We start from the raw sequence: 13,496 nt of genomic DNA on the forward strand, positions 1-13,496 counted from the left end.
ATATACAATATTATTCTTTTTATTCCTTTCTGTATATTTTAAATATTTCACAACAAAGGAAAACTACATTCGGACTACTTTAACAGTCAGTCAAGGGTCAGATTTCCTGTCACTACATCCTTTAATTAGGTACTTTAATTAGGTACTTATCAAAGCTACAGAAGTTACACGGGGCCAGGCGCAGTGACTCACGCCTGTAATCCCAGCACTTTGGGAGACCGAGGCGGGCAGATCACGAGATCAGGAGTTCAAAACCAGCCTGGTCAATATGGTGAAACTCCATCTCTACTAAAAATACAAAAAAAATTAGCTGGGCGTGGTGGTGTGCACCTGTAGTACCAGCTACTCCCAGCCTGGGTGACAGAGCGAGAGTCCATCTCAAAAAAAAAAAAAAAAAAAAAAAAAAAAAGAAGTTACATAGCAAGGAAATATAAATCAGAAGAAAAGAATGGTAAAACTAAATCCTTGGAGGCAGGTGGATCATGAGGTCAGGAGATCGAGACCATCCTGACTAACCCAGTGAAACCTCATCTCTACTAAAAATACAAAAAATTAGCCGGGCATGGTGGCAGGCACCTGTAGTCCCAGCTACTCAGGAGGCCGAGACAGGAGAATGGCGTGAACCCGGGAGGTGGAGCTTGCAGTGAGCTGAGATCGCACCAATGCACTCCAGCCTAGGCAACAGAGCAAGACTCTGTCTCAACAGAAAAAAAAAAAAAAATCCAAAATCCTTGGTCTGTAATTTATTTAACTCCCAAGCTTATATACATCAAAGCAACCTGACTGTAGGTCCTGATACCTTTCCAGTAATGATTTGCATAAATCAGCATGTAAACACAGCATAAGTTTTAGGAGTGAGTTTGAGGACACTGCTGGTAGTGGGAAGGGAGCCACCATCCTCGTCGCTGACAAGTTACACTAATGGAATCAACCAATGCAAGAACAGTTCAGAAGCTACGAAAAAACTGCACCAGCCAACTCTGATGTAAATCACAAGATAGCTGATCAAATCAGGCTCAGGCGTATATTCCAAATGAAGAGTACACAGGGAGGGTTTTCCATCCCAGTGGCTCCCCAGGGTATTTTTTCAGGGGTGGGTGGGGAAGAGAAGACCTTAGGAAATCAGAATGGAAGAATTGGGTAGAGTGATACCTAAGACAGAAATAGGAAAATGTAACCTTCTGAAATCCAGAGAACAAGAAAAAACAACAAATATAAAATAAAACTAGGAGGGCTACCAAAACCTTAAGTGTTTTACTCAAGGTTCCCAAGGAGTGGCAGAGCCAAGTCTTCTGGCTTTTGGTCCCACGTAAGTCCCATTCATTCTGCCTTGTCAGGGACCATAGAGCTGTTCCCCATAAATACATTTTCCAGAGAACTGAAGTTTACTTCTCTATAGCCACGCAAAACTCCTTTGTTTTTTTCTGAGACAGAGTCTCACTCTGTCGCCCAGGCTGGAGTGCAGTGGTGCGATCTCGACTCACTGCAACCTCCGCCTCTCGGGTTCACACCATTCTCTTGTCTCAGTCTCCCCAGTAGCTGGGACTACAGGCGCACGCCACCATACCGGCTAATTTTTGTATTTTTAGTAGAGATGGGGTTTCACGTGTTAGCCAGGATGGTCTCGATCTCCTGACCTCGTGATCTGCCCACCTCGGCCTCCCAGAGTGCTGGGATTACAGGCATGAGCCACTGCACCTGGCCCAAAACTCCTTTTAAAATAGCCACCAAAGATTTGTTTCCTTAGTTAGAAAATGCCTAACATAATCTAGCCTTTTCTTAATAACTTAGTGCTATTATTAAAACTAAAAATGCCACCTTAGATTTTTACAGCATTTAGCAACTAGATAATTTGCCACTTACAACAACTAAGTCAGTCACAAAACACAAAGACTATCCTTCCCATTTTATAGATGAAAAAATTCAGATTCAGGCCGGGCGCGGTGGCTCACACCTGTAATCCCAGCACTTTGGGAGGCCGAGGCAGGTGGATCACCTGAGGTCAGGAGTCCAAGACCAGCCTAACCAACGTGGTAAAACCCTATCTTTACTAAAAATGCAAAAAATTAGCCAGGCAGGGTGGAACGTGCCTATAATCCCAGCTACTCGGGAGGCTGAGGCAGGAGAACCGCTTGAACTCAGGAGGCAGGGTTTGCAGTGAGCTGAGATCATGCCACTGCACTCCAGCCTGGGCGACAAAGCAAGACTATGTCTCAAAATAAATAAATAAATAAGATTCAGACAGATTAAGTCAACCCAGATTCACAAACTGGCAGAGGTGGGACTAGAATCTAGGTCTCCTTGGTCCAAATTTCCCCCCTCTGCCTCCCAGCTTTCCTACATTTGTTCCTGTAATGAGTTTTAGGTTAGCAGGTTTTCCAGCTTCTCTCTGAAACTGGTCTCCATTTTTCACTAGTCAGCTGATGAGCACCTCAAATCTTCTAACTCATTTAGCAAACACTTCTCTGTGTGCTGGCCTGGAATGTTCTCTCCATTTCCTCCAGTCTATCAAAATGAGCTCCCTAGCACCCAGAACTCAAGTTACTATGATTTGCTACTCAGAAATCTTTTCTTATTCAATTACATTTCTTCATAGAGTCTTTCAACAAGCACTTAAGTGCCTAACTATGTGGCAGATGCTGGGCTCATCATAGAGGATATAAGGACAAATAAATCTGACACCCACCCTCAAGGGAAAGGCTGGCAAAGGCAGACTTCTAAATTAGAAGGAAGACACTATATTAGTTTTACCTGCCTACCAATGAAGGAGAGCGAACATCCCATTAAAGTGAATAAATATCTAATAGTAAATGAACAAAATTAGGTTTTTATTGTAATATAATAAAAAATAAACATCTGGTCTCGAGCCCAGTTTCTGGCCCAGAGCTCCTAAAACTCTTCTAATTTCCCTAGCATAGGGGCGCTAGGTTCATCTTTTTTTCCTAATATTTGGTCTTTAACCCCAGTACCTGACACAGAGGTCTTATCCCTTGGAATTTCCTGGCTAAGGAAGCATTTTTCTTTTTTTTTTTCTCTAATGAGGTGACTCTTGGAGCTGGTCACCAGAAAGACCATGCCATGATTAGAAGCTTGGAACTCCCAGTCCCATCCTCCATCCTACAGGAAGGGGAGAGGGGCTGGAGATTGAGTTCATCATTGATCATGTCTATGTGATGAAGTCTCCATAAAAATCCAAGAACTAGCTGGGTGCGGTGGCTCACGCCTGTAATCCCAGCACTCTGGGAGGCCGAGACGAGTGGATCACCTGAGGATGGGAGTTCAAGACCAGCCTGACCAACATGGAGAAACCCTGTCTCTACTAAAAATATAAAATTAGCCGGGCAAGGTGGTACATGCCCGTAATCCCAGCTACTCGGGAGGCTGAGGCAGGAGAATCACTTGAACTCGGGAGGCGGAGGTTGCGGTGAGCCGAGATCGCGCCACTGCACTCCAGCCTGGGCAACAAGAGCGAGACTCTGTCTCAAAAAAAAAAAAAGAAAAAAGAAAAAGAAAAAAACAAATCCCAGAACTGCAGGGTTTGAGGAGCTCCCAGGATAGTGAACATGTGGGGGGTCCTGGAGGGTGGCTCCCCTGGAGAGGGCATGGAAGCTCTGTGCCCTTCCACATATTATACTTTGTCCTACACATCTCTTCCACCTGGTTGTTCATCTGTATCTTCCATAACACCCTTTATGATAAATGGGTAAACATAAGTAAAGTGTTTCTCTAAGTTCTATGAGCCATCCTAGCAAACCCCAGGAGGGGGTCAAGGAAGCCCCAATTTTATAGCCTGTCACTCAGAAGCATAGGTCACAACCTGGGACTTGTGACTGGTGTCTGAAGTTGGATTGTCTTATGGGACTGAACCTTAACCCGTGGTATCTGACTCTAATTCCAGGGAGACAGTGTCAGGACTGAGTTGAATTACAGGATACCCAGTTGGTGTCCCCTGGAGAATTGTTTGGTGTGGCAAAACCCTACACATTTGGTGTCAGAGGTGAAGTATTGACAGTCTTAAGTAAGTAGGAAAAACAGTTTGGTTTTTCCTGTCTCTTACAGTTACACTTGTGGTAGAAGTGGAACACTCAATTATTAAGGTTCCACAGAATAGTGGCAGATTGAGAAATAAATCAACTGAATTCTGGACTGATAAATATAACTTTCAAATCAATGAGGAAAAAATGAAATAAAATTTTGATTAATGTAGTAAATTACAACAAAGAAAAAAACTTTGGCAAATGAAACATAAAATCAGGCAGAAAAAAGTTCAAATATGTCATTAATCTCATTAAATGTAAGTAGATTGAATACAGAACTCTAAAACAATTAAAAACTCCAATAATAGGCAAGGTGCTGTGGCTCACGCCTGTAATCCCAGCACTTCGGAAGGCTGAGGCAGCTGGATCACTTGAGGTCAGGAGTTCAAGACCAGCCTGGCCAACATGGTAAAACCACATCTCTACTAAAAATAAAAAAATTAGCTGGGCATGGTGGTGCGCACCTGTAATCCCAGCTACTCAGGAGGCTAGGCAGGAGAACTGCTTGAACCCAGGAGGCAGAGGTTGCAGTGAGCCGAGATCGCATCACTGCACTCCAGCCTGGACAACAGAATGCAACTCCACTTCAAAAAAAAAAAAAATCAGAATAATCTGGGGAAAATAAAGAAGATAAACATTGGAAGGGGTAACTCAAAGGGGAACTTCTTAGATGCCGGTAATGTTCTATTCCTTGACCTAGATAGCAGTTATACAGATGTTTTTGTTTTCTGGAAATTAATTGAGCTATAAATCTACATTATTTTGTGTACTTTTCTATCTGTATGTGTCACCCAGGCTGAAGTGCAGTGGTGCAATTTCACCTCACTGCAACCTCCACCTCCCAGGCTCAAGTGATCCTCCTGTGTCAGCCTTCCAAGTAGCTGGGATCACAGGCATGAGTCACCACTCCTGGCTAACCTTTGCATTTTTTGTAGAGACAGGGTCTACTTATGTTGCCCAGGCTGGTCTCAAACTCCTGGGCTCAAGCGATCCACCTGCCTTGGCCTTCCAAAGTGCTGGGTTTACAGGTGTGAGCCACCGCCCCCAACTTGTATGTTCTACTTTAATTAAAAAAAGAAAAAAGACAAAAAAAACAAAGTTTACTGGATTTGTCCATACTTATTTATAGGTGATCTCATCTATCTAGAGAAATACAAGAGTTAACCAACAAAGTCCCATATTTCATCAAATCTAAAACATCAATTATAAGACACATCAGTATTTTATACCTCACCAGGAATTTTTAAATGTTTAAAATGTTTACAATTTTAAACTGTTACGATTAACTACAAGTTGTCATCAATTAATAATGATTTCAGGAGCATTCAAATGTGTACCTCAGACCAACGAAATGCAGTATCCTAACATACACATCCATAAGCAAAACACTTAAAACCGAGCAGGGAGATGGATACAGAATATGAACAGGCAAATTACAGAAGAGGAAATAACACGGCTAAGGAGCATGTGAAGAAACGACAACCCTCACCAGGAATCACGAAATGCAACAGAAAACAAGAAGATGCCACTGTCCACTGAGACTGGAAAGCTTTCAAAATTTTTTTATATAACATACTTGGTGAAGATGAGTGGAAATACATACTGATGTCACCGCTAGTCAAGACATAAATGTGTGCCCACTTTTAAGGGGCAAGTTGGCAGTATCTGTTTAAATGCGCATACTGTATCACCTAACAATTCCACTTCTTAGAATAACAAAAACTTATCTGAGGGAAAAAAAAAATATATATATATATATATATATATATATATATATATATAATGTATGTGTGTGTGTGTGTGTATATCTCTCTATCATTATAAATAAACTTTTTTTTAAAGTAGGGTTCTAACTTCCAGCTCTCTGGGAATTTGCCTTGGGTAGCCCAAACACTATGATGTAGCAAAAGGAAATGTTACTTTCTCAACCTTCCTCTATAGAATATTCCAGCCTCCAGCCTGAGGGAGCATCTTGGTTGCTATCTACTGATCCTACTTAAAGTTCATCTGTTGTGGGCTAGGTCCTAAATCCTGACTTTCCCCTCAGTGCAGTAACTGTTACAGCACAGATAATTGTAATGAATAAAATATCTTGCAACAAACACTTTAAGACACATACCGGCCAGAAGCTGCTTTGCCATGGAAGGTTGACTTGTTTCCTGTGGGCATGTGCCCTTTGCTGTGAGGGGCCTCCTCTCACCCTTTGGTGATACACTTGGCCATCTCTCTAAGGCCTTTTGGCTACCAACAGGAAATCTGCTCCGAATTTCACTGAAACATTTTTTCACCTTTTTTGGTGACAGTTTCTTTTCCAGGAGAGATTCCAAAGCCTGCCACAAAAACAATCGATTATTCTCTTAGTTTATCTCAGAAAAGTATGACTTTTAATCACAAAATTGAAAATAAGGACTCCAGGGAAATGTGTTATTAAATGGCTATCTCTAACAGTTAATATAATCTTAATTTAAAAAATGTTATTATTTAGGATATCTAATTAATAACAATTTCTGCAAGTACTTTCAGATGTGTAGCTCACTAAAGCCAATAGCAAAGACATAATGAATATGACTACTTTTAAAGGCATCCAAATCTTAAAGGATCATCATTTTAGAAATTAACAATAGTCTTCAGAACATTATCCCATCTGCTTCAAAAGCATTTTAATCATCAACAAAAATCTCATAAACTCAAATAGTCTTTCAAGTGGACACACATACTGTATCTAACATACATTTTCATGAACTAAAGAATACTTAATAGGTCAATAAGAGTAGAAGATCTGTGTCTCACCTTCCTAAAAAGAGGCATATCCTCTAATAAGTTCCCACCCATTCATTACTGGGAAGTCAGGGCCCAGTCTCCACCTGGTCAGTACAGATTAAGGACAACTGAACACAGTCAGGAAGATTTAGTTCAGAGAATAGTAACATAGTAAGACAATACATCATGAGATGGTGTAGGGCCACAACAGGAAAAATAACCCATTTCTTGCATTTTGAAAAGCAGGGGAGATAAACATTCTGTTGAAGAAACATTATGTTAAAGGTACTCTTATTCAAGCTCACAATGTAGGAGAGGGACTAGAGAGTCTCTTCAGATCCTTTCTAGGATTATGAAGATGTGTACTCTAAATGAAGTTATTTCGGCCAATAAACGTTTCTTATGGATATGTTAAAAAAGCATCACATGACTTGAGATGCGGCCTGAAATTCTAAGGTCTGCATTTGACAACAGCATTCCTCACAGCGAGCTCTATATACACAAATGCAACCAATGAAAATCACAATCATATTTGCTTGACAATGAAACTGTGAAGGCAGAAGGGGCCTTAAAGACCACCGAGAGCTGGTTAATGGTGGTAGAACCGGAGTGTCATTTAGTCTAGAATTCTCTCCACTATCCACCTTTCTTCTACAGCTAACAGCTTACTATGGCACACTAACATAAAGATGACCTTTCTATTTGTGGATGAAAATATATGGCGTAGGGGAACTAATACTAGCATGGGAGTCAGAAGACAGAATTTGATCTCTAGCTCTCAAGAAAAATAACTGTCATCTCTCCAACTTTTGCTTTTCTAAAAAAGCTTAATCCGTACAACAGCAGTAAAACCCATTGCAAAGCATACCGCCATAGACAGGTTCAAATGGCAAAATTATATGGTACCACCATGCAAACTTCAGAGAGCTATAAAACTGAGGTATCTTTGTCACCAGTGAAAAAAGAGACAAAACAAAGTTTACTGGATTTGTCCACGCTGATTGATAGGTGATCTCATCTATCTAGAGAAATACAAGAGTAAGAACACTATCAATTCCTGTCTAATGCATGCCAGTTGTGATTTCTAGAACTCTCTAGCTATATCATAAGATTTAAGGTTCTGATTCCATATACTGTACCTTTAAGTGTTTCTTCTTTTCTAAAATCCATCTAAATTAAACACTGATATTCTAATCTAAGACTGCTTTACTGGTTTCCTTTTCTATGCTAATACATTTTTTTCTCAAATGGCATGGGCCAGGGAATGGCACATTCCGTTTAGTTAATGAACCTGGTTTAAAGTTGTTATATGTTTTATATTCAAGTCACCAATTTTTGAAGTAGTGAAATACGATAACATAGACTAGACTGTAAAAATAACAAAATAAAAATAAGTGTTTCTTCTGCCCTCTGCAAAGCTTTTAATTCACTAGGTAATGGCTTTGTCTTGTATTCTCCATAAATCCTAACGAAACTAGGTAATAGTAAGCATTACTTCCGATACACCTCTAACAAAAATTGGAATCAATTCCATACCTCAATTTGTTGCAGAATATCTATAACCACATCAGGAACAGAAGGGTCCGCATCCAGCTTGGCAGAACAAAGCGAAAGCTGGCGAATAAGGCTGCCCAGTTCCCTATACCGAGCAGGAAGTGGATGCTCCCCTCGGTCAGTAAACTGAGTGACAAACATCTGTAAGGCCCGAATGGCTCCTCGATGGGCAGCCGCCAGCTTCGACATTGCCCATGACTGGTAATAAACAAGATGAGAGAAGTCATTTCCATGCTCAGAACTTGCTAACAATCACCCAACTTCTAAGAATATGTATAGCCTGTCTTCTTTCTGTATAAAGTGCTTTCTATTGTGAAAACTTTTTCATAGTAAAGTGAGTTTAAAGTTTAAAGTTTTCCAGTGACAGTCTTTTCCTTACTATTCCCAATTTCTTACACTAGCAGCAACAAAAATAAAAATCTATTTTTTAGAACCTGTTCCTTGGAAGGCAACCATATTCAGAATATTTAAAGTGCTCGCTCCCTCACTAACAGGTTTCTACAAGTACTGAAAATAACATTAGTGCAGAGGGCCCTACACAATACTAACAAAACACTGGGAAATGTGATTTATAAGTAATTTATAATATTCATATTTATAAATATTTTTAATTTATAAATAATTTAATAAATAATTTAATTGCAGCATACCTTCTTAGTGTGTTTAATTTTATGTGGACTCAATTTATCCAATTCTTCCTGGATTTCTTTTACCTGTTTTGTAAAGGGGAAAAAAGAAAACTTCATACCTTTCCATGGATCTTTTTTGTAGAAAAGGATACATCGATATATCTCATCTTGTCCAAATATAACCATTATTAATTAAAGTCACTTGAAAATGAAAAAAGGCTCTTCATTCATGTACCCAAAAAACAGTTACTGGTTTCCAGTTCAAGATGGTAAACAGGCAGTGTTCACCTTCACCCCTTGGTCCCCAGTGTAATATAATAGGAATTTAACATGAAGGAGTGAAGGCGGAGGTGACTCTGGAAACGCAGGCGGACCGGATCGTGAAGTCTTACACGCCACGCTGAAGAGTTTAGCTTTCGTCCTCTAAGTTACAGAGAGCCACTAAAGTCTTTTAAGCAGAGGTCTGACATGGTAAGATTCATGTTTTAGAGCAATCTCTACGGCAGCAGTGTAGAATAAGAACTGAAATAGAACCCAAAAGAATACAGTGCAAAACCTAACTCAGGCATGCTCTTTTCAGTGAAAAAGTACAGTTTTTGGTTCAAGCAATAAGGCTAACATGTGACTTCAGTGACCAGAAATGAGTAAAAGGCTTACTAATGTATAAGGCATGAAAGTCACAACAAACACTTTTTTAAAATCCATCACAACGTAAAGAATGTAAATGCCTGTGTATCAGCCACTAAAGGTGTCCTCAAAGACACTTAACATGGTCTTTACTCTTTGCTGTTTACCAAATTATTTACTATTACAAGCTTCTATACATTATAAACATGAAATAGATGGGAAACTAACAAGGTCCCTTTTCTCTAAGACTGGGGTCCACAGCTAGGACCAAGGGTTCAGGGTAACTGATCCACCTGACTTCCTATGCAAAAATATGTGCTATATAATGTATAAGCATCTTGGGGGTGGGGAGGAGAGGCTTTTAATAGATTCTCAAAGGTCTATGACCTCAAAAAGTTTAAGGAGTTTGGCCACACCCACCCACCCACACACACACACACACACGCAGATTACAAAAAGAATGAGAATTATTTGCCCATGTGTTCAGGAAATTGAGCCTCACAAATCTCTCAGAACTCATATGGGATACTCCAGTGCTCATCTTTCTGAGACCAAAGGAAAACGGAGACTCTCTAAGGAAGCAGTACACAAGGCTGACTGCCCTGCTTCTCCCTGAACTTTTCACACCTGCTGCTGGAGCACGTAGAGCATTCGGGCAGAGCGAGCAGCTTGCTCCTGTCTCCTGACACGGATTCGACGTTCTTCATCTGGATCCAAAGCTTCTTCTAGTCTACCTGAAAATATTAATAGTTTTCCCCAAAAGTGGATTATAAACCATATATTAAAACTTACAAAGACTTCGATTACTTACAGAAATAATAAAGTTGAAGATCTCTGGTTTTATTAAGAAAAAAATGAAGCTATCATAACACAAAATTTCATTTTTCATCAGCCAAGAAACCAGCAGTAACTGGTACTGTGTACTGACTGAGAGATGGAAGGGATATGAAGACATTTACTCCATCAAGCTCCCCTCCAGCCAGAATTCCCACTGGACAGCGATTTCACTATGAGGCAACTCTTACTGTTTTAAAATTCTTTATATTGAGCCAAAATCTGTTATTCTTGCTATTTTTTCAAAAACTTTTTATTGGCCTGTTATGTTTAGCAAGATTAGTTTCACAATGTAAAGAAGATATTAATAAATGCCTATTGATCAGCCACTAAATATGTCCTGAAAGACACTTAACATGGTCTTTACTCTTTGCTGTTTAGTAGAGAATAATCAAATGTTGAATTCAAAAGAGAAATCCCGGCCAGACATGGTGATTCACCCCTGTAATTCCAGCACTTTGGGAGGCTGAGACGGGCAGATCACCTGAGGTCAAGAGTTTGAGGCCGGCCCGGCCAACATGGCAAAACCCTGTCTCTACTAAAAATACAAAAATTAGCCAGGTGTGGTGGTGGGCGCCTGTAATCCCAGCTACTCGGGAGGCTGAGGCAGGAGAATTGCCTGAACCCAGGAGGTGGAGGTTGTAGTGAGCTCAGATTGTGCCACTACACTCTAGCCTGGGTGACAAAATGAGACTGTCTTAAAAAAGAGAAGAAGAAGAAAAAAAAAAGATACTAAGATAGCATCTTATCATAATCTTTTGTTTTCTTTTTCTTTCTGAGGCAGAGTCTCACACTGTTACCAGTCTCACACTGCAACCTCCACCTCCCGGGCCAAGTGATTCTCATGTCTCAGCCTCCTCAGTAGCTGGGATTACAGGTCCACACCACCACACCCAGCTAATTTTTGTATTTTTAGTAGAGACAGGGTTTCGGCATGTTGGCCAGGCTGGTCTCAAACTCCTGGCCTCAAGTGATCCGCCTGCCTCAGCCTCCGAAAGTGCTGGGATTACAGGTGTGAGCCACCATGCCCAGCCTTAATCTTGATTTCAAAAGACAAGTCCTTTCTCTAACATATTAAGATAGCAAGTCTTAAAATTATTTGAGTGCCTAGAGTCTTCATGCATTTCTCAGGAAACATACCCTTGTACACACTGGTGCTCTACATCTTCAAAAGACTGCTTCAAAGAAATTGTTTCTGGAAAACTGCCTGAAGGAGATGCAATCTATCTATTCCTTCCAGGCTGTGGTTTCCAAATACACTTACACAAATTCTTATACAAAACTCCAATATAGTCCAATTATCAAAGAAAAGGGAATCTTCAATTAGTAAAAGTGTATTTTATAAGTTCAAATTTTTCATATTTACTCTTTAAAACATCAAACAATGCAAAGAATATAAGGCTGTTTTGAAGAAAGCAAAAATCTGAAGTCAGAAGTTGTACATACAGATGCAGTCTCATGAGACCTTATATGTCTAATTATTTTCATCTCGTTTGGGCTGCATGGTAGGGAGGAAATCCGGATTCACATACTTATACGAACACAAATGGAACGGGCTTAGGTGGGGGGTTTGAAGGCTCATTGCAGACGATTTCTGATGCAGCGCTTGCAGCTATCTACAAAGCAGCATTGGGAAGCACAAATGGGCCTTCGGGGCTACTTTAAAGGGGGTCTGCAGCCAGGGGCCATCGCAAACTATTATTCGTCCATGAAAGGTTAGGTACAGAAATTTAAAGCATACATTTACGTGTTTCCATAGCAGTTTGCCACTACCGTGACATTTTTATTATAGTTCACAAAGTACTGACTTATGACACGCTGAAAATGTATGTAAATAAAATAAACCAACCCAGTCCTTCCCCATAGAGGCTTTGAAAGCTCTGTTCTAACAGTTCCCGGTATTAGGCCAGATCGCCGGAGCAGTGGGCCTTGTGGCTTTGTTCCCCTGCTCGCAGGGCTTCAACCAAAGTGTGCAGGGGGCCATGCCACAGGCTGACACTAAGGAATGTCAAGAGAAACAAGCCACAACATTTCTGTTACTTTTATACTGGAATGTTTTTGAATTGTTCATGATATTATACAGCACACTCTTGAAGAAGACCTGCAGGAGAAATTTCTTTCTGGCCTTAATATGTGGAATCACTGTTTTCCTTACACAATTGTTTTTTTCCGTCTTAGACTTTGTAAATTCTCCAAGTGACTGAAGTCCCCTCTTTAGCTGGCTCCTAGGAAGCTCGGAAGCAAATCTGTGACTCATCCCTAGTAAATGCTTTTCCTTTCCTTTTGCTTCATTTGCCACAATGTCGTCATGTGCATTTTTGTTTTATCTCATTCAATCACAGGTATTTCTTAAGGTACCTTAAATTCTTTACATAAGATGCATATATGTACATACGCATAAATTAAATTGAAAATGCAAAAAATAATTCTAGACTATGTACTGCCCTAGCGCAACAGTTTCTTTTGATGCTCAACTCCATACCCCTTGCAGTCTGAAAGCTGGGCTTGATTCCCTACTTGTTAGTTATGGTAACCCCAAATTCTCCACGAGGAACCAGTCTTCTACTCAGCAGGGAAATGCAAGGGCCCTGAGAACACTGCAGAACTGTAGAAAACCATATACGATGATTAAACTTCTTCCTTCCTACCCTGTGCTCATTTTACACATATACCCACAACTTCCCTTGTCACTGGTGTGTACTCACCTAAATACTGCCCAAGTGAGAACTGGTTTTACCTATAATATAAATACTTTATGCTCTTTTTTTGAGCAAACTGAAAAATAATTTTCCCAGAAGAGGGAAAACATTATAGGATAATTTGCACTCAGGTCCCAGAAGACCTAAGGTTCAGCCAACATTAACGCCACCTCCTAGGCTGGGCCCTCAGTCAGTGCACATTCGAAGGGCAGCCACAGTGAAAAAGTTCTTTCATGTCCCTCCGCTGGAAAGAGGAGCTGGGGGAAGACACTGTTCAAACTCTAAGCCTAACTGTCTTGTCCTGAGTGCTCACACTCCAGTGAACCAACTCACAGAAGGAAGGAATGAAACTGCTG

The 13,496-nt window shown here is 40.5% G+C and overlaps 1 protein-coding gene across 12 annotated transcripts in view; it reads right to left on the reverse strand.

The window, feature by feature from the left end:
• Nucleotides 1-13,496, reverse strand: part of KIAA0753 (KIAA0753 ortholog) — a 74,393-nt gene that overhangs the window by 37,741 nt on the left and 23,156 nt on the right. For 10 of the 12 annotated variants that reach the window (XR_002517956.2, XR_638857.4, XM_009189493.4 and 7 more), the window contains 4 exons: nucleotides 10,235-10,341; nucleotides 9,002-9,064; nucleotides 8,334-8,549; nucleotides 6,157-6,367 (listed from right to left, as the gene is read on the reverse strand). Coding sequence is in view for 10 of the 12 variants with exons in the window: in XM_009189493.4 (XP_009187757.2) it covers nucleotides 6,157-6,367; nucleotides 8,334-8,549; nucleotides 9,002-9,064; nucleotides 10,235-10,341 (597 nt within the window). In the remaining 2 variants the exon portion in view is untranslated. The remainder of the gene's footprint in view (nucleotides 1-6,156; nucleotides 6,368-8,333; nucleotides 8,550-9,001; nucleotides 9,065-10,234; nucleotides 10,342-13,496) is intronic. The other 2 variants (XM_021928651.2, XM_031657324.1) reach the window with 2 other exon arrangements.

This window comes from Papio anubis, chromosome 17 (assembly GCF_008728515.1).
Source record: "Papio anubis isolate 15944 chromosome 17, Panubis1.0, whole genome shotgun sequence".
In the NCBI taxonomy this organism is placed as follows: domain Eukaryota; kingdom Metazoa; phylum Chordata; class Mammalia; order Primates; family Cercopithecidae; genus Papio; species Papio anubis.